General features: G+C 36.4%; 1 protein-coding gene across 1 annotated transcript in view; it reads left to right on the top strand.

The window, feature by feature from the left end:
• BLOC1S5 (biogenesis of lysosomal organelles complex 1 subunit 5) overlaps positions 1–26,496 on the top strand; it is an 84,728-nt gene that overhangs the window by 30,187 nt on the left and 28,045 nt on the right. The window contains exons 3-4 of the mRNA XM_044667787.1: positions 7,848–7,977; positions 24,903–24,961. Of these exons, the coding sequence (XP_044523722.1) occupies positions 7,848–7,977; positions 24,903–24,961 (189 nt within the window). The remainder of the gene's footprint in view (positions 1–7,847; positions 7,978–24,902; positions 24,962–26,496) is intronic.

Here is a 26,496-nt window from a genome sequence, read left to right on the forward strand (position 1 = left end):
TGGGTGCTATGCCACTTGGTGCATACATATTGAGCAGTGTTATTTCCTCATTGTTTATACTGCCTTTAATCAGGATGTAATGACCTTCCCTGTCTTTTTTAATCATATCTATTTTTACTTTGGCTTTGTCAGAAATCATAATAGCCACTCCTGCCTTCTTTTTCTCATTTGATGCCCCAAAGATTTTGCTCAAGCCCTGAACCTTAAACTTGTGTGTGTCCACCCGCCTCATATGTGTTTCTTGTAGACAACATATGGTAGGATTTTGGTTTCTAATCCACTCTGCTATTTGCTTCCGTTTTATGAGCGAGTTCATCCCATTCACATTCAGAGTTATAATCATCAGTTGTGCATTTGCTGACATTTTCGTATCCTCCCCTATTCCTACCCCCTTTTTCTTATACTATTTCCTTTTAAACCAGTGGTTTGCTATTGAGCCGGTATCCCTTGTCCCCTCCCTTGATTAACTTCCCTTTCTACCCCCTCCCTTATTTTTCCCCCTCTTTTTGTTTTTAAAGGCCTTATGAATTCCCTCCTCCTTATTCTCCCCTCCCTGTTTTTGACCTCCCCACTCCCCTGCTCCCCTTGGTTTATCCCTTCTGACTTTCTCAGAAGGGTTAGATAAGAGTTTTATGTCCCAATGGATAGTATAGCTACTCTTCCCTCTCCGAGTTGATTACACTGAGAGTAAGGTTTGATTATTACCTCTTAATGCTCTCTTCCTCTCCTTCTTATAATAGTATTTGTCCCCTCTCCTTCCCATGCCCTCTTTGTGTGTAATAGAATATCCTATTTTTCTTATTCACTCAAGTTTCTCTTGGTGTCCCCTGCTATTAACCCCCTTTTTCCCATCCCCCATGTCATCTTAGATTATTTAGTGTTCTACCCTCACCCTGTGAATTATTCTTCTGATTACTATAATAGTGAATACTAAAATAGTGAATAGAGTTCACTACAGAGAATTATACATAACATTTCTCTATATAGGAATACAGATAATTAGATCTCACTGAGGCCCTTAAAAAGGCAAATTTAAAAATTATAAGTTTTCTTTCTTTCCCCTCTGTATCTTATTTACCTTTTCATGTTTCTCACGATTTTTGTGGTTGGATATCAAACTTTCCATTTAGCCCTGATGTTTTCTGTGCAAATACCTGGAATTCTTCAATTTTGTTGAATGTCCATACTTTCCCCTGGAAATATATAGTCAATTTTGATGGGTAGTTGATCCGTGGTTGCAGGCCCAGCTCTCTTTTGCCTTTCTGAATATCGTATTCCTAGCCTTGCGATCTTTTAGCATGGAGGCTGCCAGATCCTGTGTGATCCTGATTGGTGCTCCTTGATAATTGAATTGTCTCTTTCTGGCTTCTTGTAATTTACTTGGAAACTCTTGAATTTGGCAATTATATTTCTGGGCGTTTTCTTATCTGGATCGAATGTCGCGGGTATTCTATGGATCCTTTCAATGTCTATATTGCTCTCTTGTTGTAGGACTTCAGGGCAATTTTGCTGAATAATTTCTGTTAGTATGGAGTCCAGGTTTCTATTAATTTCTGGTTTTTCTGGAAGACCAATTATTCTCAAATTGTCTATTCTAGACCGGTTTTCTTGGTCTGTCACTCTCTCATTGAGATATTTCATGTTTCCTTCTATTTTTTCAGTCTTTTGGCTTTGTTTTATTTGTTCTTGTTGTCTTGAGAGATCATTAGCTTCTAATTGCTCAATTCTAGCCTTTATGGATTGGTTTTCGGCTATAATCTTTCGGTTTTCGGCTATGATGTTTTGGTTTTCGGCTATAATCTTCTGGTTTTCGGCTGTAATCTTCTGGTATTCGGCTATAATCTTCTGGTATTCCTTTTCAATCTGGTCATTTCTGGTGTTCAATTTGCTTATCAGTTCATTTGGTTTCTGAGCCTCACTTTCCAATTGCAAGATTCTACCTTTTAAACTGTTATTTTCTTGCCAGATCTCTTCCATTTTCCTAAAAATCTCAATTTTGAACTCTTCCATAGCTTGTGAGGAGTTTTCCTTATTTGTGGAGGGTCTGGATGCTTGTTTGTTCTCCTCCTCTGTTTGCTCGGTTGTCTGGATTTTTTCTGTGTAAAAGTTGTCAAGTGTTAAAAACTTCTTTTTCTTGTTGTTAATCTTTCTCTTCTGAACTTCCTGAGACTGGGTAGCCATCATTAGCCCAGCAGCTTCTCAGGTTTATCCTCGCGCTCAGGGTCTGTCCACGGTCTTTTGGCTCCTGAGGTCTGAGTTCTGGTTTTTTCCAAGGTCAAGCCCCCTGGTGGATCCCCTTGCTTTATCCTCTGCCAGAGGTTTCTTTACAAGTCTCAGGGCGCTGCTTCCACAGTCGTATACCCGTCTGCACTGGTTCCCCACTCAGGGTTTCAGAGCTTTAGCTCATGGCTGTGTCTGCCTCCACCCACGCCTCCGCCTGTGCCTGCGCTCTGAGCCCGTGCTCTGTGCCCTGCATCTGCTCTCTGCATCCTGCTCCCGCGCTCAGAGTTTGTGTGTTTTCTTTAGCTTTTTGGGTTCCTAAATCTTGCTGCTCTCAGGTACAGGCCCCGGAGCTGCCAATGACTCGATGGGTTCCCCAAACTTGCTCTATTTCTTTTTAGCTGGCTTCAGCGCTATAGGTGGTGTGTGTGGAGGTGGTGGGGGTGGGGTGGTTGCTCAGCCCGCGATTTAGTGAGAGCTGTTTCACCCCTTTATAGCATGGAAATGCTCCGATTCCACGTACCTTCCACGCTGTGCCCTGTTGTGGGGTTCCTCCATTCGTCTGGACTTGTTTTTATGTCCCCTTGAGGAGTTTTGTGTGTTTCAATCAGGAGAGGTTAAGAGCTGCTTCTTACTCTGCCACCATCTTAACCCGGAACTTCCTTAGTATCAGTTTTAAGAGTGAAGAATGACAGGGGCTAGGCAAACAGAGCCAAGTGGCTTTTCCAGGGTTACACAACTAAGAAGTATCTTGAGGCCAGATTTGAACCCAGATGCTCCTGACTCCAGGGCTGGCATTCTATCTACTACCTAGCAGCTACCTACCTGCCCCAAGAAGTATGGTTTGAGTAAAGTCCACCAAGTTTGGCAATGAAGAGATCCTTGGAACCTTGAGAGAAAGCAGTTCCTGCTGAATGTTAAGAATGGAAACAAGATTGCAGAGGGTTTTAGAAGGGAGAGGAAAGGAAATGGAGGCATAAGTTTCATACTGAGAAACACTTTCTCAAGGTGTTTAGCCATTTCAAGTTGAGATATAGGACTGTATCTCTAGCTGGAATGGCTAGTTCATGGGACGAGGGAGATCTGGATGTGGTTGTAAGCATCAGGAAAACAGGTAGTAGTGGGACCTAGAAAATTAATGAGAGTGGGAATGATAGAGACACATTCTGCTAGAAAAGATGAGATGGAATTGAATCACATGCAAAGGTAGAGGAGTTTGCTTTGGCAAGGAGAAGGGCCACCTCTTCATGTGAGATAAGAATGAAAGATGATATAATGGAGGAAGGTATCTGAGTTTATGAATTGAGGAGTAGTTGAGAAGATGGAACTCTTGGCAAATGTCCTCAATTTTTTTCAGTAAAATATGAGACAAGGTTTATGCTGAGAAGTGGTAAATGAACCATGGAAGCCTTGAAGAAGCCTTAGTAGAGTGAATTTATTATTGCATATGCATAAATGTAGTAAAACTGCATTTTAAAAATAAATATTAGGAATTTCAAAATTTCAGACCAGTCTTTCCTGTGTATTATTATAGATTTCTTCTCCCATCTGACGCAAATGTTTTTTCTATCTGCTGTACCCATTAGATTAAAAGAAAAAAAAGTTCTTATGGAACCTTAAGATTTATATGCAACTGAAGGAAAATTGATCTAATTCTTAGTCTAGTCTTTAATATACTTTGTTAAAATTTGTCCAAATGCTTGAAACTGAAGAAAGAAAAACATTATTCCTCATAATTATAATAATTGCTGTGCCATTTTAATTAATTCTAAAAATATAGTATAACTACCAAGTAGTCCCTGTGATCCATCGTTTATGGGCAGGTCACACTGATAGATGTAAATATATTTTTCATTCTTTTCTATTTATGTTTATCAGATTTTCTAATAAATTGAAATTAATAGAAGGAGGTATATGCCACATGGTGGCAGCATTTACTAAAGAATTGGGAGGACTCTATTATACACATTACTACTATGATTTTGTGTACCCTACTTTTAAGATCAATCAACCTTTCTCCTGACTTAATGTTTATTTATGTACATTGGTTCCCTTAGAATTTATCAGAATTTTAGAACTACTTAGATTTCTGTGATAAATGTTCTACTTATTAACTTTTATCTAGTATCATTGGGTAAGGGGGAAACAATAATGCCTTCTTTTTCTCTGGCTTCATCTTCCAATATTTGAGGAGATTTCATTTTCTCATTTCTTTTATGTAACTAAGGAGGGAGCAATTCATTAATCAGTCTTTCAATCAAAGACATATCTCCTACTCTGGATGCTATGCTAGGTAAGGTATAAGTTCCCATTGGATTTATATCATTGTTCTAGTTGTTCTAGTCTGTCTTCCAAATCAAAATACTACAAATGAAGGAGAAGGACAGAATTATCTTTCTAATAGTCAGATAAGTATACTCATTTCAGGTTTATGAAGGATTATTGATGAGTTATATAGTATAGATTTTCTCAGTCAGGGAAACATTCCTGTAAAAACTCTTAACCTTGGAATTTAAAAGATAGGAAAAATAAAGCAAAGGCTTCATAAATGTCCATTGGCTAGTATTGTGTTCACTATTGTAACCTTCTGTATCTAGTGGTCAATGGGAAAAAATGGTCTGCTAGGATAAAATATTATGTTTTTTACATGTCTGTTTCTTACTATATATATAGTATATAGTTATAAATGTCAGGTATATGAATCCATATTAAATTTAGTTTTGTCTGGTTGTCTAATTCTTGATAGAAGGAAAATTCTAAATCATTTAAATTATTTTCACATCCTCTTTGTGGTACCTCTAAGTAACATAAAGAACTAAAATTCCTTTGATAATTTTATAGAAGTTAATTGTTACTGTAATTAAGTTAATGTGAAATCATCTTAATCTTCCTCTTTAAGATCTTTATACAAATGACAAGGCAATATGACATAATGGCTAGAGAGCTGATTTGTGTAAAGGGTTAAATTTTGGGGGGCAGGAGTTTGATCAAAAGCCAGTGTGCAGTTTATTAAACACAAAACACTTAGTTTATTATTAGGAAATAGAAAGGAGGAAAGTGAGAATAATCTTATAATAGCCTGTAACTATATCCAAGATCCCAATCCTAATTAAATTTTTCTAGATAACCTAACATCTGTCTGCTTCAGAGGGCAGTATCTTCTGCTAGGCCGAAGCCCTCACCTATTCTTCTCTACTCTGACTATCTAATAATATGTCCACTATCTAACTACCTATCTACCCAAGTTATCATTGATCAATAAGGCTGATAAGGTCTTAAATTCCATTTCTCTGTCTCCAGGTAGAGAGAGAGAGAGAGAGAGGAGAGAGAGAGAGAGAGAGAGAGAGAGAGAGAGAGAGAGAGAGAGAGTGAGTGTGTGTGTCACACACTCCTCTTCCTAGGAGACTCAGAGACAAAAGCCCTTTTCAGCTGTTGCCAACTCACTAAGTCTCCTCAGCCAAGCCCTTCTGTCACTAACTGATAAGCTGCACAGCAGGGGGTCTCCTACTGAAAAACTTATTACTCCTTTTCCTCTTAAATATAAAAAGGAGAAATTAATAAAAAAAAACTCTTAACATTTGTAATCAAGTCTTTCCTCTGATACATACTAGTCTCTCAGTGACTTCATACAACTCTGTAAAACCACAAGTTGGTCTTATAGGTAGTAAATGTCAACCTGCATCTGTAGAGAAAGCTTTCTGTACATGCAGTGAAGAAATTATAAGTACAGACCAAAAGAAATCTGTATGTAGACAAACTTGATCCCTTTTCATGGAACTACTATTTTAGTTCAGGTTTAGTTCTTTTCTAAAACATACCAACATTAACACATATTCAATAATAAAGATATACAAGCTTACTCGCACACATAATTCTGCCAGATTTTATACTTTTTGAGTAATCAGCATGCATTGATTAAAAAAAACCTACCATATACCAGACATTGTGCCAGGCATAGGTAATAAAAGGCAAAAGGAAAACAGTCCTTGTCCTTAAAATATCCTGTTTTCTAAGGAGGGTGACATTTATGAGTGCATTCAAAATAATGTACAAATGAGATAATTTTCAGGTAGGAACTAGCAGCTAGGAAGGATCAAGAAAGATCTCATTTAGAAATTAGTAGTTGAGCTAAGCTCTCAAGGAAACTAGGGATTCTAAGAGGTATAGCTAAGGAAGGAGTGCATTCCAGCTATGATGAAGAGCCTGTGGAAAGTCCTGGACATGGGGGAGAGAGAAGTGAATTGAGGGGATAGCAAGATGGCCAGATTGGCTGGACTCCAAAATGTGCAGAGAGACGTAGTGAATGAGGTTGGAAAGATAGGTTGAAGCCAAGTCAAAAAGGGCTTTACGTGACAAATAAGGGGATTGTTTTTGAGGTCATAGGAAATGAATAAATGAGAATCATTTAGTGAGCATTTAGTTTTATTAGGCACTGAGAAAACAAATAAAGAAATAAAATAGACTTTGCTTCCAAGTAGTTTACATTTTAATCAGAGAAAACAGCACACATAGAGAAGCAATGGCCAGGGAAGGGTATTTTGTTCTGGGGATTCACCAGAATGGTGAGTGGAGCCATAGGACATGCAATTAATTAAGACACCCTGTACAGAAACAGTAATACTCTTTATTTGAATACTGTATCCATAATGAAAAATTGAAAGCAGAGGAATAAATTGAAAATGCCCACATGTGCTAGCAAGCAGATGGCAAGATGACCTGGGTAGATGATTGGATAGGATGTGAAGATGAAGCATGATCAAGGGCCCAAGGTTACCTGGGTATAATGAGCTGAATTGACTAGTTCACAGTTCATTTGGAGCCACTTGAGTGACATGAATAGGAGCTGTATCATCTTTTATCATTGTATTATACACTTGCTTAACACAATTCTTTAAATATAATACTCAATAAGTACTGAATGAATGAATGCATGAATGAATATGTGTTAAGTGACAACTGGAAAGAGTTCTGAGTTCTATGATGAATATCCTTTGATGGGAGCACACTTAGTCCTCAGAGCTTCCTTGTTGTCTCATTCTTGAGAAGACTTTGGATCCTTCCTACCTGAGTATTAATCTACCATAATAACGTAGGTCTTCCTTCCCTTCTGCTTATTCCAAATTAGAGATGAGAATTGAAACTTATGGTACACTGTAAAAAACCAGTAAAATAGTGTTCTAGTAGCTACTTATTTCCAATAAACTACTTTTACCATCAGCTTTTGCATTTAGGAAAAATGCATTTAGGAGATTTATTTTAGACAAAAATGTAAAATAGTCTCTGCTCAAACTCTGAAGGTACTTTCAAGGAGATTATATGTGCACATGCATATATAAAAAATATAACATAAACCTAAGAAAAGATTAAAAAGAGGAGTGTATGAACCCTTAGAAAACAGAGTTTAAGGGTCAACTTTTTTGTGTGTCACAGACCCTTTCACTGCCTGGTGAAGGTTTTAGACTCTTTAGAATAATGTTTTCAAATGCATGAAAATAGGATTACAAAGGAAACCAATTATACTGAAACAGAATTATCATTTTTTTCCCATGGACTCAGGTTAATAACCCCTATTCTAAGACTTTAAACAACTTACACGGTGATAACTTTCCTTTTTTATTTATGAATAGGAGAAACGGGGCCTTCGAGAAGTGAGAGTTCTTGAGAATTTGAAGAATGTGATCCAGGAGACAAACGAACAGATTCTTCCTAAATGTAGAGAAACAATGCATGACCACTTGAGTCAGGCTCTCCAGAAATGTAAGCCTACAATTATTTGTCTTTTAAAGTAATTTTTGAGGAATGTAATGCCAACATTTACGTCCTGGTGTTTTCTCTTTCGGGTCTATATGCTTTCCTTCCAGTTCTGTTTCAAAAGAGGAAAGACTTTTATTAAGGGTAAAGAATAGGGAATTATGTTACAAAGAGATAGGTACTAGATGGTGAATATTATGGTGTTGTTATCAGTATTAGTGGAATCACATTGTTAAATAGTATCAGGTTGCAGAGAAGATGTTTGTTGGAGTACTAGATTGTGTATATTTTTCAAAAAATATTTTTCTTAGGTCTCAATTTTTTCCAATACACATAAATGTTAAGTGTTATTTTTTTTGTCAAGAAGAGAATAAAGGGGGCAGCTGGTAACTCAGTGGATTGAGAGTCAGGCCAAGAGACGGGAGGTCTTCGGTTCAAATCTGGCCTCAGACACTTCCCAACTATGTGACCCTGGGTAAGTCACTTGACCCCCATTGCTTAGCCTTTACCAGTCTTCTGCCTTAGAACCAATACACAGTATTGATTCCCAGATGGAAGGTAAGGGTTTTTAAGAAGAAGAAGGAGGAGGAGGAGGAGGAAGAAGAAGAAAAAGAAAGAAGAAGAAGCATATTAAATTATTTATTTTGTTTTCTTTTTTTTGAATGAAAAGATTAATTTATAATAATGGAGAAAAATAAAAGAGAAGCAAATTAGAATTATAATGTCTCTATTCATATGTCAGAACATTCAGACTTGAGGATGAATCAAAATAAATAGTATCTATGGACAAGGAAGGATCATTAAAGAGAAAAATGGGAGATGCCCTTCATCTGACTATTTTTTTTTAACTTGTCCTAAAACAGGGTAGCAAGGGAATAAAGTCTCACTAGAAACTTAGAATTTTTTTCTTGGGTGAGATTAGAGGCTCTTTTTTAGTTAAACTGAGATATTTAATTCCTAGCTTGATAACTCATTTGCTCTGTGTATTTTCTGCTATATCCTATATGTATAACTTCTTTGATTTCTATTTGCTCTGTGTTTGTAAAAATGAATTTATTCTCTCTTCTCTGATTGTGATGGTCATTTTGTGTAACTAGTTTTTTGTTGGAAGAAGTTGAGTCTGTGTGTGTAAACTTGGTTGCCCATAACCTTTAAGAGATAGCAACCAGAGAAATTAGCAGTTTTGTTGCTTTTCAATTAAAAAATTTCATTGTTCATTATTAACAATATTTAGGAAGTGAGTTTGGGGCAGAGAGTTACAATTCCAGTCTATTCCTTGCCCCCATCTCTCAGAGGATACTATTGTGGCCAGCCTTGTGACCCTTTCTCTTTCTCTCCTCCAGACAGGAATAAAAAATTCCTTTGTAAAAGGATGGACAAGATTCCAGAGATATATCTATAGATTACCCCTGCCCTCAACTCCCCAATGTTACAAGTCTAGAAAAATGAATTTTTAGATTCAAAAACAACAAAGCCATTAGCTTCCTTAGATACTGTCTCTTAAAGGGCTACTTATTTACATCCACAGATTTAACTTCTTCCTCAAATGCTAGACCATCATAGTGAAAAGTAAGTAAGCCCGTTTATCTAAGCAGAGAACAAACAGAAATCAGAGCAGTTACACAAATTAGAATATACCAGAAAATACCCAGAGTGAATGAACTTTCCAGTGGAAGTGAGATATCTCAATTTAAACAATAAATAGATTCCAATGTTACACAAAGAACTTGTCCCTATATTTATTTCTGCCTTCCAAAATCTATGTGTTTCTTTCCATATGTCTGGAATTGGTCAATCAACCTATCAGTTTTTATTAAGCATCTACTATGTATCTGGCACTGTGCTAAGCAACAGGAATGCAAAAAGAGGCAAAAAACAGTCCTTGCCCTCAAGGAGCTTACATTCTAATGGGGAGACAACATGCAAATAAATATACATATAAAGCAAGCTATGTACAATATAAATAGAAAATAATAACAGAGGGAAGGCACTACAGTTGAGAGTGGGTGATGAAAGCTTCCTGTAGAAAGTGGAATTTTAGTTGAGACTGAAAGGAAACCAAGGAGGTCAGTAGGCAGAGTATTTCAAGCACATGAGGGAAGGGAATTTTGCAAGGGCATGGAATGGAATGTGGTGAGCAGAGAAGAGAGAGCAGGAGGCAGTTGGAACCTTGGTAGGAGGGGCTGCTGAGAGAACAACGAACTCTCAGGGAGAGTGCTCTGGGATTGTGTGAGAGAGCAGCTTCTAGACCTGGCTCTAGGACTGGAAATCAAACCCATTCCTGAGAGATTCCTACCTTACCCTGAAAGCTACTGAATCCCTGCAGTTACTCCTGTTCGCTAATAAAGAAGACCTATGTGGACCTGTCAAACTCTCAGTTTACCTGAAGGTATTACCCTGAGGATAGGCTGGATTGTTCCTGAAGACAGACCTCTCACCTATGCTAGCTATTAACTAGAGACTTACTTTTTTGAGAATTAGCCTAGGATTAGTTAGCGTAGGAAAAGAACATCAAACAGAGAGGGATTTTCGGGCCAGCCCGGCTTTAGCTGAAGCTGAAGGACTTGCTATTGATCGGTGTCATAGATAGGGAAACCTGGGGAGAGAATCTTACTAGACTGTGTATAGCAAAATCTCCCATTCGACCATCTTAATCTGTTTTCCAGGTCAACTTAACTGTTTACACCATCTCCTAAGGTGTTCCTTTGTCCCTGTCTCAGTGGCTGTATTTACCTTCTCAGAAGAATCATACAGGCCCAGGACAGGGAGAACAGTCATCTTTGCTCTCTGTCCTAGAGGGAGATACCTTGTCAGATCAAGTGAAAGCAAAATCCTGATCACCTGTCCTTATTATAACACAGGGGTCTCCCTCCCATTTAACACATGGGAAATAAAGAAAATGACCAAAGTCAAGCGATGAAGTGTCTGTGGAATGGCCAAGGAGCCCAGCATCATTGGGTTGAAGAGTATGTAGCAAGGGGGAGTAAGGTGTAAGAAAAGTGGAAAGGTAGGAGAGGTTTAGAAGCCAAATGCAGTATTTTGTATTTGATCTTGGAGACAATAAGAAGCCACTGGATTATATTGAGTGGGAGAGTGACATTGTCAAACTTGTGCTTAAGAAAATCACTTGGGACAGCTGGGTGGCTCAGTGGATTGAGAGCTGGGTCCAAAGACAGGAGGTCCTGGGTTCAAATCTGGCCTCAGACACTTCCTTGCTGGTTGACTCTGGGCAAGTCACTTAATCCCCTACTGCCTAGCCCTTACCATTCTTTTGCCTTGGAACCAACACAGAGTATTGGTGGAAAGTAAGGTTTTCAAAAAAAAAAATCACTTTAGTGGCTGGATAGAGGATAGATGGGAGTCGGGGAGGAGAGTTTGAGTCTGGCAGACTCACCTACAGGCTATAGCAACAGTCTGAGTGAGGTAGTGAGGACCTACAGTGGAGTAGTGTCAGTGTCAAAGGAGAAAAGGGGACTTATTTAAAAGATCTTGAAATTGTGAGGCCTTCACAGCAGATTGGATATGAAGGTGAGAGATAAAGAGGAGTGGAAGACTATTCTAGGTTGTGAGCCTCAGGGACTAGAAGAATTGTGTTACCCTCTCCTGTAATAAGGAAGGTAGGAGAGGGGAAGGTTTTAAGAAGGAAGATGATATGTTCAGTTTTGGACATTCTGAGTTTAAGATGTCTACTCAACATTGTAGGAAGGGGGGTGATCAGGAGGTTTGGGAGTGTAATTGTTTACCCCCTAGATAGATGTGAAAGGGCCTCTTTTCCCTCTTCGCCACCCCTCCTTACTGGAAGATAAAATGGGGTTCCCAGAGAAAACAGGACTCTTGCTGACCATGCTGGGGTGTGAAGGTTAAAAAAGTGATATCTCCACAAGGGGAAATGAGTGTAACCCCAATAAGATGTTCATGCCATATGGGAAAAACAGAAGCCTCCTCTTAGGGCATAGCAGGTGATCAGGCTAAAAATGGTGGACGGCTTGCCCTTCTTCCTCAACCCCCTCATTCTGCCTCCCACCAGTAGAGTACACTCTGATCTGACTAGATAAAACTGAAAGGGTTTATTACAGGAACAACTAATCAAGGAAACTAAATATGGGGTGCAGGTAATTCCCTATGTCCCCTTCAGTCCTTGACTGTGTAGGATACCCACAGAATTACTTTTGTGTTCCCCAAAATCACAGCTCCACTGACCCAAATCCCAAACTAGTAATCCTACAGCTAAGTATTGTTATAGAGGGAATATTGAGGGGCAAAGCCCAAGCAATTTGAGGATCCTAGGGGTCGGCTCCCCACAGAAGTCCAGACACCCCTAGCCAACACTGAAGAATCTGTTATAATTCTAATGTGGTCAGGAACCAATAAAGATCATGGGAAATAGTCTTCTTTAAAGAGGAAATTCTCCAGAGTTCACTTTGAGGGTCCCACAGCCCCAAAAAAACCTCTTCCCACCCTCAAAGCTTGAATCATTTGGCTCTCCTTCCAAGAAGTCTTTGCTTCCAGCCCAACTGTCATGGGATCTTCTTTCCTCTGTGTTCCATCTCTCAAAGTCCCCAAAATGCCTGGCTTCGCCTTGCTTCTTACAACATGTAGCTTGAGATGTCTGAAAGACCATTGGAAATTTTCACCTAGACATGCAATAAGTTGTCATTCTCTCCCTCACTGAGGAATGGCTAATATGAATGTCTCAGGCTTGAAATATGGATTGCACATATATTTTAAATGTGGAAGTTCTAATTAGGATTTTTCTTCTTTGTAATAGTCTGATTGTGATGGATAGAATTTTATTTTTGTAGTTAGTAAACTAGGTTAAGGACACAATTGACATGCACTTGCTATGGAGTTCCAGGCATATGGAATCACAGATGCTTAAATATATCAATGAAATGATGCCAATGAAGTCACAGATCTGGATATAAATAATCAGAACCATTATAAGTTTGAGGTAATGCCACATTAAAATATACTGATTTGTTTAGTTGTAGGGTGGTGGCAATTCTGATGTCACAGTCAATATCTTAAAGCAGGAATTCTTCTTAGCTTGGGGTCCATCCATGTTCATGGGCCTATGGATAAATTTTAGAGTCCATGAACTTGGAAAGAAAAAACATTTTATCTTTATTTTCATTATTTGTTGTTGTTCAGTTGTGTCTGACTTCACGAACCCATTTGGGATTTTCTTGGCAAAGATCCTGGAGTAGTTTTCCATTTCCTTCTCTACCTCATTTTACAGAAGAGGAACTGAAGCAAACAGGGGTAAGTGACTTGCCAGGAATCACATAGCTAGTAGATGTCTGAGGCTGGATTTGAACTCAGGTCTTTCTGATTTCAGGCCCAGTGCTCTATCCACTGCATTGCCTAATTACCCCCACTAAACTTTAACTGAAATTTAACATTTTCTTTAATTATGAATTCAGGCAATATTATTGAAGTCTTGATGTAAGAAATGATGAACAGGATGATCATAAAAAAATCTGGTAAGACTTATATGAAGCAAAGCAAAGTGAAGTAGTAGAACCAAGAAAATGTTGTACATAGTAACAGCAATAATATATGATGATCAGCTGTGAATTACCTAAATATTATCAGCAATGTAAAGGTTCCAAGAGCTCCAAACTCCAAAGAGCTCATGACAAAAAAGACTATCCACTACCATGAAAGGAGTCTGAATGAAGATTGAAGCATAATGAATTTTTTTTTACTTCATTTCCCTGACAAGTTTTTTCCTAGTATAAGCAGTTTGTGTCTTCTTTCACAACATGATGAACATGGAAATACATATTACATGGAGCATATGTATAACCTCTATCATATTGCTTGCTGTCTTAGTAAAGGAGGGAGAGAATGTTTAACAAAATGTTAGAAAACAATTCTTAGAAATTTTATCTTCATGTTGTAAAAAAAGGAGAAACATGAAAAAAATAAGAAGTTACTCTCCATCTCTTAGTGTTCACACACACACACACACACACACACACACACACACACACACACACACATGATTCTCCCTCAAATACCCCAATACTTAGTTTCTTAATTTACTCACATCTCAAAAGCTGCTCTTCCAAACCTCCCTAGCTACATACAAATAGTCTTGCCCTAGATCTTGCCTTCACCCACATATGTGCCACCTCTATGTTCAAGATTTCTGAAATCCCCTTACTAACTATAATATATTGACTTTCTATATCTCCATCTGCCTTCCCTTATCAAACCCTACTCTTCATCTATGCCATGACTTCTAATCCCTCAACTCCTAGTTTTCTCATAGATCTTCCTTGATCTTGCCATTTTTTCCTCTCTTTTCTATTTTGACTCCTTTTGGTGAACCACTTCAGTTCTACTCTGTCTTTGTATTGAATCCCTGGCCTCCTTATCATATTGCTGATTGGACCCCACCAAACTTCATCCTTGGATTATTCCCACTCTTGGTCATCATTTTTCCCCATACTCATGCCGCTGAACAAAAGTGGAGAAAAAAAATCACCCAATTATTCTGACTAGGTCCATTATAAAATTATGTTATACAACCAATTAGGCCCTTATTGCTCCTAGGCAATTTTACTCTACTTCCTTTATCAACTCACCATCCTAATCTCTACAAAAGCTTTTCCAAACCTTTTCATTCCTCCTTAAAATTCCCATGATTCTTCTTCCCCTACCCCTAAATCCTTCTTAATTTTAATACCTTCCTTCTTCCTATTTATCTTGTATATAACTTTCTTATATGTATTTGTTTGCTTGTTGTCTCCCCATTAGATCGTGAGATCCTTCAGGGCAGGAACTGTTTTTCCCCTCTTTTTTCATCCAAATTTATTTTTAGTAATTTTCTTACTTTCAGTGTAATGGATTTCCTTTGTATATTTATTAAAAGAGACTAAGAATTCCTGTCATAAAGATACATTCTCAAAACAAAATGGAACAACAACCTTGATAATCCATAGTCCAGATTATGAATGTATTTCCTGGACTAGAAACTTAATAGAATTCTTAGAATTAAAACACAGAAGTTAGGAAATTAATAATTGATGTTCCAACATCTGCTGGGAACATTGGGCTCCCTTATTACCAGTGAAAGCCTTTCCAAACTGTTTCCCTGATACAGGGAAGCAACTTTTTAACAGGCGCCAACAAACTTTTTCTTTTCTGGTTCCTGTTGTACAGCAGAGCTAATGGAGAAAATAATTTACTTATATTCCAGATGCAATTGTTTATAAAATGAAGATATATTTAGTTAAAAAGCGACTGCAACCTGCTATTTGGAGGGAGAAATATAGGGATTATGAAGTTTGACTTTTAAAAATCATATTGTACCTAAATATTAGATTTTTTTATCCCACTGATTGAATAGAAAATTATTTAAAATCTTTCAAGTTTATATATCTGTTATAACTGTACCAAGTTAGTACCATCCATTATTTTTATGAACCTTGCTCCCATATATATTAGTGGCTCTGTTATTTTTATCTATAATTTTCTATTCATGCTTGAATGAAATGCTTATGGTACAGTTTACATTTTTTTATTTGTCAGTAGTTCTGAAAGAACTGGGGCTATTTTTTAAATGTTTTATCAAAATCCTTTATTTTTATATCAGTTTTATTTTTGGAGTAATTCTCTCTCCGTCCCCTCCTCTTTACTTATAATAACAAAAAAAGAGCTCATCAAAAACAATCAATAGGGAGCTTATATCAAACACTGTATGCAATACTGTCATTGTTATTAACTCTGCCTTTCTGTTGAGCAGAAGGAAATGTCTTTTCAAGGGTCAATATTGGATTATCAATCACTGAGTTTTGCTTTCTTTTACTTTTACTTATCTTTTCACGTATACTATGTAATAATGAGATATTTATATTTTGGATATGATTTACATCATTTCATATAAATCTCATGCTTCTCTCAATTTCTCATATTCATGATTCCTTATTGCATAATGTTATATTCATAAACTACAGTTTATATAATCTTTCTTTAATAGGTACCTATTTTATATCTAGTTCTTTGTTGCCACAGAAAGTGATACTGTGAATATTTTGGTATTATTAGAATTCATTTCTGTCTTTGATTTCCCTGGGATATATGTCCAGTAGAGCCAAATAACATAAACAGTTAATTCAATTTAGCTGCATAATTCTAAATTGATACTCAGAATGGTTGGACTAGTTCAGAGCTCTACCTACAGTGTATTATTGGGCTTGTCTTTCCATAACCCTTTCACTGTGATAAATGTATGAGAAGAGACCCAGCATAAAAATAATTGTAGCTTATTTTCCAACATCTGTTATAGAGGATGAAGAGGCATAGAAATCCTTTGAAGAACTCATTAATACTCTTCAAATTAAATTGACATGCACTGATACTTGGTGACTTGAATGATAAAATACAGACTAGGTGGAGATAAGTCAGTCTTTTAACTCATTCCTCAAATCATGTCCCATCTGAGTTGCCTCTTTTGATCAGGTATCCTACCTCACCCCCACTTTTCAGGTTCTTTTTATTTTGTCTTTTATATTGTCTTTCACCAGGATATTATGAGCTCCTTAGGGGAAGGGACTATTTAATGCTTGTCTTTGTATCCCTAGCATTTAGCACAATGCTTGATACATAGTAGATGTTTAATAAATGTTTATTAACTGACTCCCAAGACTATATATATGTATGGAGACATATAAGAAGTCATAAAGAATTCACCAGGTATATGAAGGAAAGAAAAAAAAAAACCTAAATGTTTGGGGAAAAGTGAGGTTTTTTTAATCCTGAAAATCAAGAAATAGTAATAATTATCAACCAATATACTAGCTTTACCATGTGTATAAAATATTTGTGAGAATCTACACTCACCTCAAGAATATCTTTAATGAGCCTAGTAGGAAACAGGCAGACTTTTACAAGCAATGTTGTACATCTTTACTTTTATGCAATTAACTGAATTATGTGGAAACTGCAAAACCCCACCATATTATTGTTGGTAATTTGATTCAGTAGAGCAAAAACAATGTCTTAAAAGCTCTCTTTCAACACTATATATATTATTTTTTTGGGATAATTATTCAAGATTCCTTGCAGGTTATAATAACAGATAACCATTTTTGATAACCTTATAATTATTATTAAGTGAGTCATAGAGCAGGAAGATATACTCACCAAATGTGTTCATTTCTGTAATGTAAAGATGTAGCAGAGGCCAACTTAAGGAGAGTTTCTATGTAAATGATGATGACCTCCAAATATTCCTCAACTCAAAAAATTCTTCATAACTAGTTAGACTGGAAAAATCATATAGATCTGTGTTAGTGAACTTGTGGCACATGTGCTGGAAGGGGCTACTTCCCTTTCCCTTTATATGTGCACCTGAGGACATTTCTCCCATCACCCGTCCCTCTGCCCAGAAGCCTGTTGGGAGCACTTCCTCCCTTCCCTCTCTGGGATAAGGGGGCACCTCCCATGTGACATGAGGGTTGCAGTTTGAATACTTGGTCTTTAAAAGGTTTGCCATCACTGGGATAGAGTATCATTCAGTCAATTAGCAAATGCTTATTTAGTGCTGTGTTGTTTGGAACCTTGGGGGTCCCATTTAATAGTATTTCACAAACTTCCTGTGGACATGTGGGGGACTTTGAAACTACATTTCCCGTGATCCAATGGATTTCCAGTTTCTGACGTGATAATGTCAGACAACGGGAACCAACTTATAGCGCAGCTTAAATTTGGAGGTCGGGTTGGAGACGATCTCTTTGGCTACGTAGAGAAGATGGGGACTGGCAGTATTTTGAATTTTTACAGGCACATGGTCTAATTATTTTTATCAACATGGCTTTAATTAAAATATTTTCCCTCATAATATCAGCCTTTATCATTTTTAAAAATAACAGTGCCCACTAAGTGCTAGGCACATAACTAGATAACAACAAATAGTTGGTCCCTCACAGTGTGTGTTATAATATTTATTATTCATACCTGTGTTGCAGGTAGGTGGGATAGTGGGTAGAGTGCCAGGTCTGAGTCAGGAAGACTCATCTTCCTGAGTTTAAATCTGGCCTCAGACACTTACTATCTGTGTGACCCTGTGTGACACAGCTAGGAAGTGTCAACTCAGGGAACTTTTGAAGAAGTGATTTAATCCTGCATATCTTAGTTTCCTCATCCTTAAAATGAGGTAGAGAAGGAAATGGCAAATACTTCAGCATCTTTGCCAAGAAAACTCCAAATAGGGTCTTGAAGAATCAGACATAACTCTAACCCCCAAACAACAACATATACATATACACATGTTCAAGATATGTGTGTAAAATATGTATACATATTATATATAATTATATCAAATATATCATTATGTATTGTATGTTATTAATATATTATTATATAGCAGTAATTATAATTGATTTATAATTCAATATCATTTTAATATAACATAGCATCTAATGAGATAGCATATGTTATACATACATTATACATGTAATATAATTATTCATTATATGATGATTCACTAATCAGTATTCATTAAATGATGAAATATCATAATTATAATAATATGGTATAGCTATATATTAAAAGTTACATATTAATACCATTATATATTAATAAACCATTAATATGGTATAGTTATTTATTAATAAGTTATATATTAATAAGTTATATAATGCATAATTATATTTTATATAATGAAACTTTAAAGATAAAAGGTGAATTAAGTGATTAACTAATATAGGCAATGGATTGGTTATTGATTATAAACTAATTTCTGATACTCTGCTTGCTTTGCTTGCAAAGTATCTTCAGTTTATATCAGTGAAGTGAAGCTCATAAATGAACTTCTCTTCAGGGCCAGGTGCAAGGACACTAAAGAGACTCTTGTTATAAAAAATAAGGTATTTATTGAAATATATAAGGATAAAAGGATTTCTAACTCTAAGGGATTCTAACTCCACTCAAATAAAACTCCTTAGTTCCACAAGGAACTGCTTCTCCTGTTTTCACAGGCTACACTAATCTTTCCTGATCTGACTAACCCCAGTTTTTACTATTCTAAATAAACTACCCCTATTATCCTTATAATTCTTAAGTTCGCCTCCAAGTTATAAAAATAACAAAGGCTAGTTGATTGAGTCTCAATAAGAATCAAGTTAGGACTCTGAGTCTTAGTAGACTCAGAGTCCAAACCAAAGACCAGGTCTTTTCTTTGGTCTTCTCAGAGTTAAATCAATCTATATAAATATCAATAGATAGTCAAGTTGGAAAAAGTTGGAAAAAGAAAACACTAAGCTCCTTCACGTCTTTTCCTCCTTTCCTTCTACCTCAGACAGGAGAGAGAATCTCTGTCAGTGACTTTGCCAACTGCTAGAGACCAACTACCACACCCAGAGAGAGTAACTATCACAGGAAAAACCATTAAACTGTCAACATTTGAAACTGACACTGTCTCAGCTCTGTTTGAAACTCCAGTTCTTTCTCAAGCCAGCTTCTTTACTTCTTATCTCTAAACAAATATAACAGGACTTATTTTCTAATATCATCCTTATAATATACCTAATACATATACATATTATACATATATCTTAGACAAAGTATCATAAAGGATGTCCCCAAAGTTTTATTTTTTGGAAACCCCGTATATGTATGTACATGGTGAAAGAATGGAGACTTGACAACTGACAGGGAAGAAACTGAAAATTCAGGGAAACACACAATAAGGCACAGAGACCCCATTGGGGAAAGGGGTAACAAATAAAACTAATGAAACTTCAAGGGAAATGGGAAAACAGATTGGGAAAAATAATAGTAACTGAACTTTCACAACAGCCTGTATTTACAACAGCCTGTAAATACAACAACTGTATTTAACAATACAGTTAAAATCTCTGTGGGTTCTTGGTGGTTGGGGGAGAGAATGACAAGGAAGTTGAAACAAAGTTAAGTTTAATGGTTTGGTAAGGATGAGATTGGAGGGAGAGGGGTTTCTAACTTCTTAGGGACCAACTGCCAGAGAATGGTGGCAGTTGAGTTGGCTAATCTTAAGCTACCTGACAGCCAGCAGTGGCTTAGCTGAGTGTGACAGGGCTTTGGGAATCTCACACAATGTCCTCGATGATTTCCAGGTGCAGTTTAGACTCAGGAACACTTCTGGACTCAGCAAGATAATCCACAAGGGCTAGGGAGTACAGGACTTCTGAAGCTGTTCATCAACTGCAGGAAAACTCCCAACTCTACCTAGATCTTCCTTTTATATCTTGATTTGTAGATCCACCTCCTCTGGTGGTGATCCCACCAGATTTGGAGATCCCAAATAGTCCATAGACTAGTTGAACAGTAGCTTCTAGCTTCACACCTTTCCTCCTAAGCAGGAAACTGTCAACTCAGTCTCTCTGGACAAAACCCCTTTTTAACATTCTGGCTTAGAATATTCTCAGCCAGCCAGTTGGTTTGCCTTTTACCTACTCACTACTTAAGTCTATTTATAAATTATAAATTACCTATAACAATGGAAATGGTTTTGTGTGTACACACACACACACACACACCCCAGTATAATATCCTGGACAATCAGTGTAAATAGAATGAGTGGTCTCGAAACTTAAAACAAGGAGAGCAAACTGTCTTTCAGCAGTTTCAAGGCTAAGTATCAGGATATTTTGGAGATGCTTTTTGAATGTGAGTGAAATACATAAAAATTTTAAAACTACAAAGAATTGGTGTAAAAGATGTCATCCATGAAATGGACGCTTGAAAAATATAGGCTGATTCTTTGGTAAGGGCAAGAGATACTTCTTAGACAGCCTATTTCTTCCACTGTGTCTTTGTGATATCAGGAAAAAGTGAAGATTACCCTCACTTGGGATGAATGCAAGTCAAGTTTATCAGAGGAGGTAGATAAAATTTACTTAAGATGAGTAAGGATGTATCGGTTACAATCCCCATCAGTGGATGGAAAACTGAAATCTATGAGAGATGCCAAATCCATTTTAGTATATGAAAATATAAATGATATTAACTTCTTTAAACCTTTGGTGGAATTGATTTGTGAATCTGTCTGGACCAGAAGTTTTTTACTTTGGAATTTCTTTTAAGGCTTGTTGCATTTCTTTTTCTGAGATTAGATTGTTCAAGTTTCTTATTAGGTTGTTAATTTTTTTATTTTATATTTCTGTTGATACTTATCCACTGTTAATTTTGTATGCACAGAAAATATTATGTGTTTTCTTTCATTGCTATCCACATTTTTTTTTCTGTTTTTTAAACCCTTACCTTCAGTTGGATTTTCAAGACAGAAGTGCAGTAAAGACTAGGCAACTTAAGTGTGACTTGCCCAAGACCACACAGCTAGGAAATGTCAGCCCTGGGAACTTTTGAAGATGTGATTTGAGGTCTTCCTTTTTGCTAAATTTCCTCAACCCCTCCCTGCCAAAGACTAGGCTCACCTTTGCAGAATATGAAATTTGGGAGTACAAACTAATCTTCATTTTTCATACTGTTTTCCAGTCATTCCTTTTATTTCTTTTCTTTCTTTCTTTCTAGAAGTAAATAGCATTCCTCATAATCAATCCCCTGGAAGAATGGTTGGTCATTGCATTAGTTAGAGTTTTTAAGTCTTTCAAAGTTGTTCAAATTTATATATAATGTAATTTGCTCTCCTTTTAATTATAATATATATATAATGTAATTTGCTCTCCCCATTATATAATCTAAATTGCTCTCCTAGTATTGTACTCTACTCTGCATTGATTCATAAAGATTTGCCCAGATTTCTAGAAATTACCCACTTCATTTATAACAGCAATAGTTGTAGTTCTTTGCCAACATAAAAAGACTACCTAGTAAATGATTTACTCCATACCATAATATGATCATTCATTAAACAACCCATCTGCAAGCATGAAGTGCTTTCTTTTCTACAAGGATTATAACATAAGAAATTTGCTGTTTCTGACTTGCCAGGAAAGATCTACATTTCCATTCCGGAATTTTTGTTAAAAATAAGCCTTTTTTTCTCTCTCTTTCACTTTTCAGAAACTACATTTAAGAGTAAAAAGAGCTACTATGAATAGTTTTCCCTCTTCCTCTGATTTCTTTGGTGTTTTGACTTGGTTGTGGTATTGCTGATTCAAAGGGTATACACAATCTAATAACATCTCCCCCATTAGATTGTCAGCTCTGAGGACAAGGGCTGGTTTTTTTCCTCTTCTTGTATCCCCATTGGTTTAAAACAATGTTCAGCGAATAGAAAGCTACTAATAAATGTTTATTGAATATATTGGGTGTAGTTCCAAATTGTTTTCCAGAATAGATGCACCAAGTCACAGTTCTACCAATGTATTAATGTACCTCTTTTCAAAGTCTAACCAACATTTGTTATCTCCCCTTTTTGTCAACCTTTACAATCTTATAGGTCTGAGATAAAACATCAGAGTTGCCATAATTTTCATTTTTCTAATTAATGATTTTTGTAGTATTTTTTCCTATAGTTATTTGATTGCTTAGACTTTCCCCCTTGAAAACGATATGATACAATACAATATACATTTATTAAGCCCTTACTGTGCTAAGTGCTAGGGATACAATAAGAAAAATGAACTCAGTCCTTGCCCTCAAGAAACTTGTAGTGTAATGAGGAATGCAATACGCAAAAGAAAACTGGATCTAGTTGGGAAATGACTAGGCTTCTGATCCTTCTTTAAATGGAGGCTTTGGTTCTTTTTTGCTCTTTGCTCCAGCCCTCCAATCAGAAGGATCGAGGCAACTGAGGGCACTGACATTATGTGAGTATCAAAGCTGATGCAATCTCTGAGATGATGAGTTTCTTGATAAGCTTCTCTTGGCAAGGAATGATGATAGTGGAGCCAGATTCATAAAGTATAGCTGATGGGAAATGAAGAGTAAAAATTACTCTTCATTTCATGGCTCTTAATCTTATAAATTTGAATCAGTTCCTAATGTCTTGGACTTTTATCAGAAAAAATTGCTGCAAAGATTTTTTTCCCATTCTAGTCTTAGCTATATTGGTTGTATTTATGCCAAACCTTTTTTATTTTACAAACTCATAATTTTCCATTTTTTTTTGTTGTGATCCTTTCTTATCCTTTTGTTTTGTTATGAACGTCTCCCATCTTCATATATTTGAAGAGTAATTTTTTTCCTTCTAACTTATTTATGATGTGACCTGTAAGAATGGTATTTGTGTGAGGTGGATGGGTCAGGAGGAGCCAGAGAAGGAGTAGCTGACAGTTGGTGACAGTTGGTGACAGTTAAGACCAAAGGAAATTCTGGGAATTCTCCAGAGGAAGGAGGAGAAAAGGCCTTCCGGCGGAGGACTGAGAGGGGGAGGAGGAGAACATCTCAGTTCGGATCCAGTCCTGAGGGCTTCCTGAGGATCTTTCTTTGGACATTGAAACCCTGATTCCCTGGTCAAAGGCATTCTGTTGCTTCTCACCCATCAAGACTTCAACAATAGAGTTAGCTAAGTTTTGGGGACTCCATTTTGGAAGCAATCTCTCAGTCTCCTCCCATTTCCCAACCTTGCTGAGAAACCCTTTCCAGTTTGACTTTGCAATTATAGAAAAGGATAGAAATAGGAAATAGAAATAGAAACTGAAGGAGAAGAGGCGAGGGGAGACGCTTAGGAGCAGGAACCCCAAAGGTTCCCACCCAAGTGTTGGACCCCATAGAAATAGAGAAGAGGGCACCCCAAAATCCGACTGCCCCACACCCCTTTCCCCAATCCCTCTATTGATGTCAATAACAGCCATTCATTAGTCAGATAGCGTTCCAGAGAGCCTGAGTGACAATGAGGGGGAGGGGAACCATAGCTTGGTCTGGCTGCCTCCATCTTGAAGCCAGACTACCCACTATGAAGTTGACTGACCTTGGGGGAGGCATGTGTGAACCCCGCCCTCATTCAGAATCCGATTGGGGTCCCTCATACCTCATCTTAAAGGGAAGCCTTGCCCCCAACTCCTGTGGGGTGGCACGACCATCCAGGTCACCCAGTTTTGGGGTGACATCCCCTTGAAGTCTCAGAGTGTATATTTGGCAGGAGGGGAGAGCTAGAAGAGTCTCACCTCATAGACTCTCTCTATCTCCCTTCTTCATAACTTTGGTGGCTGGCTCTAATTATTCTTATAGACCTTTTCTATTTAGGCTACATATCAATTTGGAGCATGTGGTACAAAATGTTCTTCTAAACTCAATTTCTGCCAGATTGCTTTCTAGTTTTCTTAGCACTTCTTGTAGATCCCCGAAAAGCTGTGGTCTTCACATCTACCAAGCACTAGACTCTTATGTTATTTTGCTTCTATATGTTGTATGTGTAATTTACTCCACTGTTAACTTTGCTGTTTTTTTTTAACCAGTACTAAGTTATTTTGATGATTATTGCCTTGTAATGTAGTAGGGTGAATAGTTTGGAAACTTGGGGTAATCTAAGTATGATACTTAGATTAGAATTGTGATAATAGGAATAGAATAGGAAATATCAATTAGAGATTAAAAGATAATTGCTTCCAATAAGTAGCTTAACAGGAATTGTACATTTTTTGAGGGCCTGAGAAATGTGTTGGGTAATTATGTTGTGGTATGTAATCAGAGGAATATATATTTACTTGGTTTCTAGAATAGTTAAGAGATGAAGTTTTTGCTTTGGGTTTGTTTGGTTATTATTGTAGTGATTTTCTTATATGTATTGGCAAACATTTTCTTGGCAAATTGACATACTTGCAAAATATATAGTGATGTTGCAATTGTTTAAAGCCCTTAACATTTTTGGATTCAATTCCCAATCTGGCTGTATTCTCTCTGGGTTTCAGTTTCTCTCTCTGAAACAAGAAGGTTGGTCTAATTGAGCCCTAATATTTTTTTCAACTCTAAAATTGTAAGAGTCTATTTTTCTCTTGTACTTGGACTGATTATCACTCTCTATTATTCTGTTGCAGTGCAAGCAGCTACCCATTTAGTCCATAAACTTCAGCAGAAGGAGCAGGAACAAAGAAAGGTAAAATTGAATAGAGAATATTTATCTTAGATTTAAAATGATATCTCATTATAAACTAAAAATATTAACAAAAATTATCCTTTGACTTAGTCATATAAAATATTTTAAGTTGATGAAATAATTCTCTAGCACAGGGATGACAAACTTCCAGGGAACTAAAATGGGTTTTTCATTTTAAAATAAAGTTTTGTTATATTTAAAAAGGTAAAAATTAGTTTATAATCTGAACAAAATTGGCAGTGGCTAGGATTTTCTGACTCTTGCTATAGATAAAGTGTCCTAGATTGAATTAAGAGTGCTTAAGTTATCCATATCTCAAGGGGCAAAGCCTTTTTCCCCCCTTCGAATATTTTATCTTTACTCTTAAATGTAGTTTCTGAAAACTGAAAGAGAGAGAAAAAAAGGCTTATTTCTAACAAAAATTCCAGAATGGAAATGTAGATCTTTCCTGGCAAGTCAGAAACAGCAAATTTCTTATGTTATAATCCTCGTATAAAAGAAAGCACTTCATGCTTGCAGATGGGTTGTTTAATGAATGATCATATTATGGTATGGAGTAAATCATTTACTAGGTAGTTTTTTACTTATATTTATTAGATCTTAACTAAATTCACATTTAGAAAAAATAAGCATAGTTTGTATTTTCATAAAATTAGACCTGATATCTTTAATTATCTCTGTTTACAAAATTACAACTTAATACTGTATAAACATTTTGGAAGAATATAAGACACTTTGGAAATAGCATCTGTACAAAAGGACATATTTTAATTTGCAGTGAAGAGTGGAAGAGACTAATTTTGAAAGAGTCCAATACTATCTCCATCCAAAAAAGAATAGAGTTATAGACTCTACCAGGCTAAACTTTACTTATTGTTGAGAATCAGGACTAAAGTTTACTTACTGTTGAATTCTATGTATATTGAGATAATTCTATGTTGAGATAATGCCAAGATAAAAAAAAATAACAACAAAAAAACTCAAACTTTTTATCATGTTTGGCATATATAAAATTTTTATGAGATTTGAGTGAAATTATATATTATATGAATATCATGATATGAATATATCATCTATATTTTCTTGAGAACAAAGAAGATTGTATATATATGACTGAGAAAAGATAGAACTTTTTGACTTTATCTTCCATCTTTGTCATCAAATTAATAATGTTCTAACTGAAAAAGGTAAGAAAACATGAGAAAGAAAGAATCAAAGAAGTATCAATTAAAAGCCAATTTAAATTCAAGTTTCCAGACTTAAATTATGTCTTAGAAAATGGAAAGAAACTACAGATGGACCTATAATCTTTAAGAATCATGTCATGAAGCATATTATATACATTGTTAGATATGGTCTTTATTGAATATTTTTGTTTCATTATGTTTCTTTGTCACAAGAGAAGATTTAGTCAGTGAGATGGAAAATGCCTTTAATGTAAAGAAAAAGTCATCAATAAGACAGTACATACACATTTGTGTGTGTATGTGTGTGATACACACACAAATGTGTATATATGAAATATCCCAATTTTT

This window comes from Gracilinanus agilis, chromosome 1, assembly GCF_016433145.1.
Source record: "Gracilinanus agilis isolate LMUSP501 chromosome 1, AgileGrace, whole genome shotgun sequence".
In the NCBI taxonomy this organism is placed as follows: Eukaryota; Metazoa; Chordata; class Mammalia; order Didelphimorphia; family Didelphidae; genus Gracilinanus; species Gracilinanus agilis.